The sequence below is a fragment of the Malus domestica genome, chromosome 08 (genome assembly GCF_042453785.1).
Source record: "Malus domestica chromosome 08, GDT2T_hap1".
Classification (NCBI taxonomy): domain Eukaryota; kingdom Viridiplantae; phylum Streptophyta; class Magnoliopsida; order Rosales; family Rosaceae; genus Malus; species Malus domestica.
Window position 1 is genome coordinate 3,275,796 of NC_091668.1, and position 4,144 is coordinate 3,279,939.

The 4,144-nt window shown below is 39.4% G+C and overlaps 1 protein-coding gene across 1 annotated transcript; it reads right to left on the reverse strand.

The window, feature by feature from the left end:
* Positions 1 to 520: 520 nt before the first annotated feature.
* Positions 521 to 3,426, reverse strand: LOC103440634 (uncharacterized). Its single transcript, XM_008379331.3, has 2 exons — positions 3,064 to 3,426; positions 521 to 742 (listed from the first exon to the last, which is right to left on the reverse strand). Exons 1-2 carry the CDS (start codon positions 3,424 to 3,426, stop codon positions 521 to 523), a joined length of 585 nt encoding a protein of 194 aa, XP_008377553.3.
* Between the last annotated feature and the right edge of the window lie 718 nt (positions 3,427 to 4,144).

Sequence of the window (4,144 nt, forward strand, 5' to 3'; positions counted from 1 at the left end):
GAGTCAGACAACTGAAGTTTTGTAGGTGCGTCAGCGAGTTGGGAGTTATTTCTCCAGCTTCTTTACTTGGAACTGAAGACTTGGATGTAATATTTCAACTGAAATACTGGCTTTTGTGAATTTTGAGTTACCATATGTAGAAAATATCAGATGATTGCCGGACAGATTGGAGTAAATGTACTAGATTTCATGGAGCTGTACCTTATCTGATAGGTTGGCCATTACTTATAGGACGAATTTTAACCAACGATACATCTCAGACATCGTGCATGCAAAGAAGGAAGGTATTCATTAGCATTTTGGAAGAATACGTACAAGATAGAATAAGGTGCTCTATTGGAAGGGGAGTGGATAAAAATTTTGTTAGGGATTTCGAAGGAGAAATGAGTGCCACACACCAAAATTATGTAGTATGACTACCCTCTAGAGGGAGATCTGTAATCCTGTGTGACGGCTTTTCAAACCAAATCTGTCTTGCGTGAGCGTCAATCCATTCCGTGCAAGCAATGCCATTAGCTTCTCAGCTCACACGATTATACTTGACCAGTTGAAAAATGGCCATGGAGGATCTAGTGTCATCAAGATCAGGTCCAAGCAATGAGGAGTCAGCGGGAGGAATGCTTGAAGGAATCACTTTCCAATGCCTTCGCATGACATCGGAGAAGAAGATCAAAATTTCAGTTGAAACTACAGGAAAGGGACATTGATGGTTGACACCACGCTTTTCACTTCGATAGAATCCCTTAACCATGCACAGATTACCAATTTAGCAATTTCTCTAAGACATTGTCTTGGAATTAAATTTTCACAGAAACAACTAAATTATGTAGATTAAAGCCAAACAACAAACCTCATGAGAAACTTTGGGTGGCTTGATGAAACCTCAAGGTGAATTCAACGAAAAATCTTCTGCAACTAAGATAAGCAAATCATGCAAAAAAAGCTTAATTAGGCCCCATCCACTACTCTATGATGTAAACGGGTCAGGGAACCCGACCCGTTAAGTTAACGGGTCACTCGGACCAACCCGTTAGCTTAACGGGTTACCCGTTTCACCCGTTAACAACTATTATTATTATTATTATTTTGCATAGAGTTTATATTTTGTTGTTAAGATTTTACTGAAATTACTAAAATATCCTCAACTAACAGGTGTTAACGGGTGTTAACAGGTCTAATGGGTTAACCCAAAGTGACCCGTTATTTAACGGGTTGTTAACGGGTTCACCCGTTAGCTACCCGATCCGTTAAGCATTCACCCAAATACTAATATTAACGGGTCAGGTCCAAAATACCAGGTTGTCTATCTCTACGTTCTTTTCTGCGAAAAACTACTAAAATAAGAAAATCCTGCGACATGGAAATGTGAGATTGATTTTGGAAACATATGAGTACTTAACACGTACTGATGGTTTATCGATCTCAACTTTACACTCAGTCGTCCTGCAGAGAAATTAGAATTCTGTTGGTGGTAGAAATCTGTAAGTTTAATCATCATTGCTAGTTTGATATAGTTCAAGAGGTTATTAGTGGGAACGGGTTTAATGTTTGAAAGAATCTTCAACACAAAATTTGGAACGCATGGATCAAAATTTAAATTAATTCTGCTTGATCAACATTGCTCCTTGAATAAAATCATGCTTCAAGATCATCTGATGATATATAGAAAACGAAAAATAAGAAAGACAAACATGATGATAGCTGCAATAGATTCATGCATAAATATGTAAATAAGAGCTCAATTACCAGGATGAGACTCATTCGTCTGCAGTGCCCTGCTTTGCTACTCGAGAGAAAGCTAATACTTGCGTTGTGTATGATGTTTGGAATGCGAAAAATCTTTGGTCACTTCTCTCCGCTGCCTTGTTCACAACCCTCGGTAAGTTTCCGGCATTCCCAGATGCTAAGACACTGCAATGGTGTTTTACAAAGAAAGTCCGGCAGTGTTTTCATGTGATGGCGGTAACGAATTTTCAAGGAGGAAAACAATACCCTTTAATGGTAAATAGTAATAGGGTTCGATAATACCGAAAACAATACCCTTTAATGATAATTTCTTTAAACAAATCAAGGTTAGGGGTCCGCTAAGAGTGTCATTAGGATTTATAGAAGTCTTAAAATTGTACTCAAACACAAACACCGATGCATGCTATGGAAAATAATGCTCCAAGCCTACAAGAGTACAACCACCAGTCCACCAGATTACCAGATGACCATACTCTACTCGACTTCTATATTATTAGTTTGTATATCTTTATCATCGCATGACTTAACACATCAACAAAGGATTGAAAAAACAAATTGAATGAAAACGTGAGAAATAAATACATAATCGCGTATACAAACTAGAGACTAGGGTTTAGATGGTTTGGACATGTGAACTGAAGATCTACAAATGTTCCAGTTAAAAAATGTGACTATGAGACGAGGACTCAGGGTAGAAGGGTAAAAGAAGACATAGAAAATGACTTTAAGAAAAGATATGGAATACGAGCAAGTAGAAGACATGGCGCAAAACCGAGACGTTCTAGAATTCATACAGTCAGCTATTAAACACTTGAGAGTCATTAGCCATTAAACACTTGAGCGTCATTAATCACCACGGAACAAAACCCACCAAAGAACTCACTTTGCAATTAGCTAGGGCACAAAACTTACACTCCAAGGCACTCTTGTGTCTTGTGTCTCTAGTTTAATTACCAAAACCAAACAATAATAAAAATAAAATAATTTTGGTTCAAAAAATTAATTAATTAAAAACAAAAAACATAAGCATGTATCTAAGGAAACTTGGATTAAAAGAAAGAACATGTACATTTAATCAACTATCAAAACTAATCCACTTCATTAATCAAAAACAAAAAAAACCACTTAAACCTAATTAATCAAGTCAAAAAAAATCTTACTTTATCAGTTAACCAAATTCCACTAATCTCATCACTAATCCGTATTATTAGTTTCTCAGTCAATCACTAAACTCTCCATTAATCTTGTTTCTTATTTCTCAGTCAATCAATTTCCCTGTGCCTTCCCCACAGTCGCAAAGCAGCTCTTCGACCTCACCATCGCCGGCCGGCAGTCGCCCAACCTCTCCCTCCTCGGCGAGTCCAGAGTCCGCAGCAACAGCTGTTTCATTGCCGATATCAGATCCTCCGTCGGGTTCGCGGGAGGAATCGACTTCCGAAACTCCTCGCAGAAGATGAAGTGCCGCTTCACCGCCTCCTCTGTGCTAATCTTCCTCGGCGACCTCGAGTTCTCGCCCTTGATCGCCTCAGTGCAGAGTCCGCAAATCCACCGGCCCTGGTGCCTCTCCTTCACCGTCGTTACGTACGCCGGTGTGCACTCCTCCTTCAAATCGCAGCAGTAGCACTTCACCTCCACCACCTCCTCCGGCTCCGAAATCCGCTTCACCTCCGCCGACTCCATAACAAAACCTCTCGAGAAAAAACGAAACTTTGAAGAATTTCTGACGCAATTTTCTACGTTACGGCGAGATTATGGCAGAGACTTCAAAATCTTCACTGTGAATTTGCAGAGTGGCTTGATTTGCTCTGTATTACTATTTTATTTATAGTGAACTGTTTCGGAGCCGAAATAGGACACTTCTCGGATTTGGATTCGTATTTGGATTCGGATTTCGATTCCCGATTCCCGATTCCCGAAGGAGTTACGTATTTGGGGGGCCCGCTAATTTTGTTACTGGATATTTGGATTTCGGGTTGAGTTTCGGTCTGTTTCGTCAATTTGTTATTGCTTTTGGGTTTCGGAGTAAACATTCGGGAAAGTTTTGTTGATGTTGTTTTGGATTTTTCCACGTGTGGCCTTGCGATTGGGTGGAATCGACGGCCTCTAAATTTTATTGCCTGATTTCGTTTTGGTCTGCCACGCGTAGTGTTGTGCTTGGGTGGAGGGTTGCATTCTTTGGCTTGCTGGGTAGGGGATCGGATTCTGTACGAGAGATTTTTCAATATGACCGTCACATGAGGTGGTACACCATGTGTCGCTATATAAATGGTAGTATATGTGTGTTAAAAAGATAATAACTTAAAAAATAAAATTTTCCATCATTACATAAAAACACGTTATGTATCATCCGTATTTCCGTCACAACTATAAATTTCTCATTATGTACAAGCATATATGT

Bases quoted from the DNA above. Each gene is read 5' to 3' on its own strand.
- LOC103440634 (XM_008379331.3), bottom strand. From the start codon at position 3,426: ATGGAGTCGGCGGAGGTGAAGCGGATTTCGGAGCCGGAGGAGGTGGTG. The intron at 743-3,063 runs GTGAGGTCGAAG...TGCATGGTTAAG, and splicing joins GCGACTGCCGGCCGGCGATG to GGATTCTATCGAAGTGAAAA.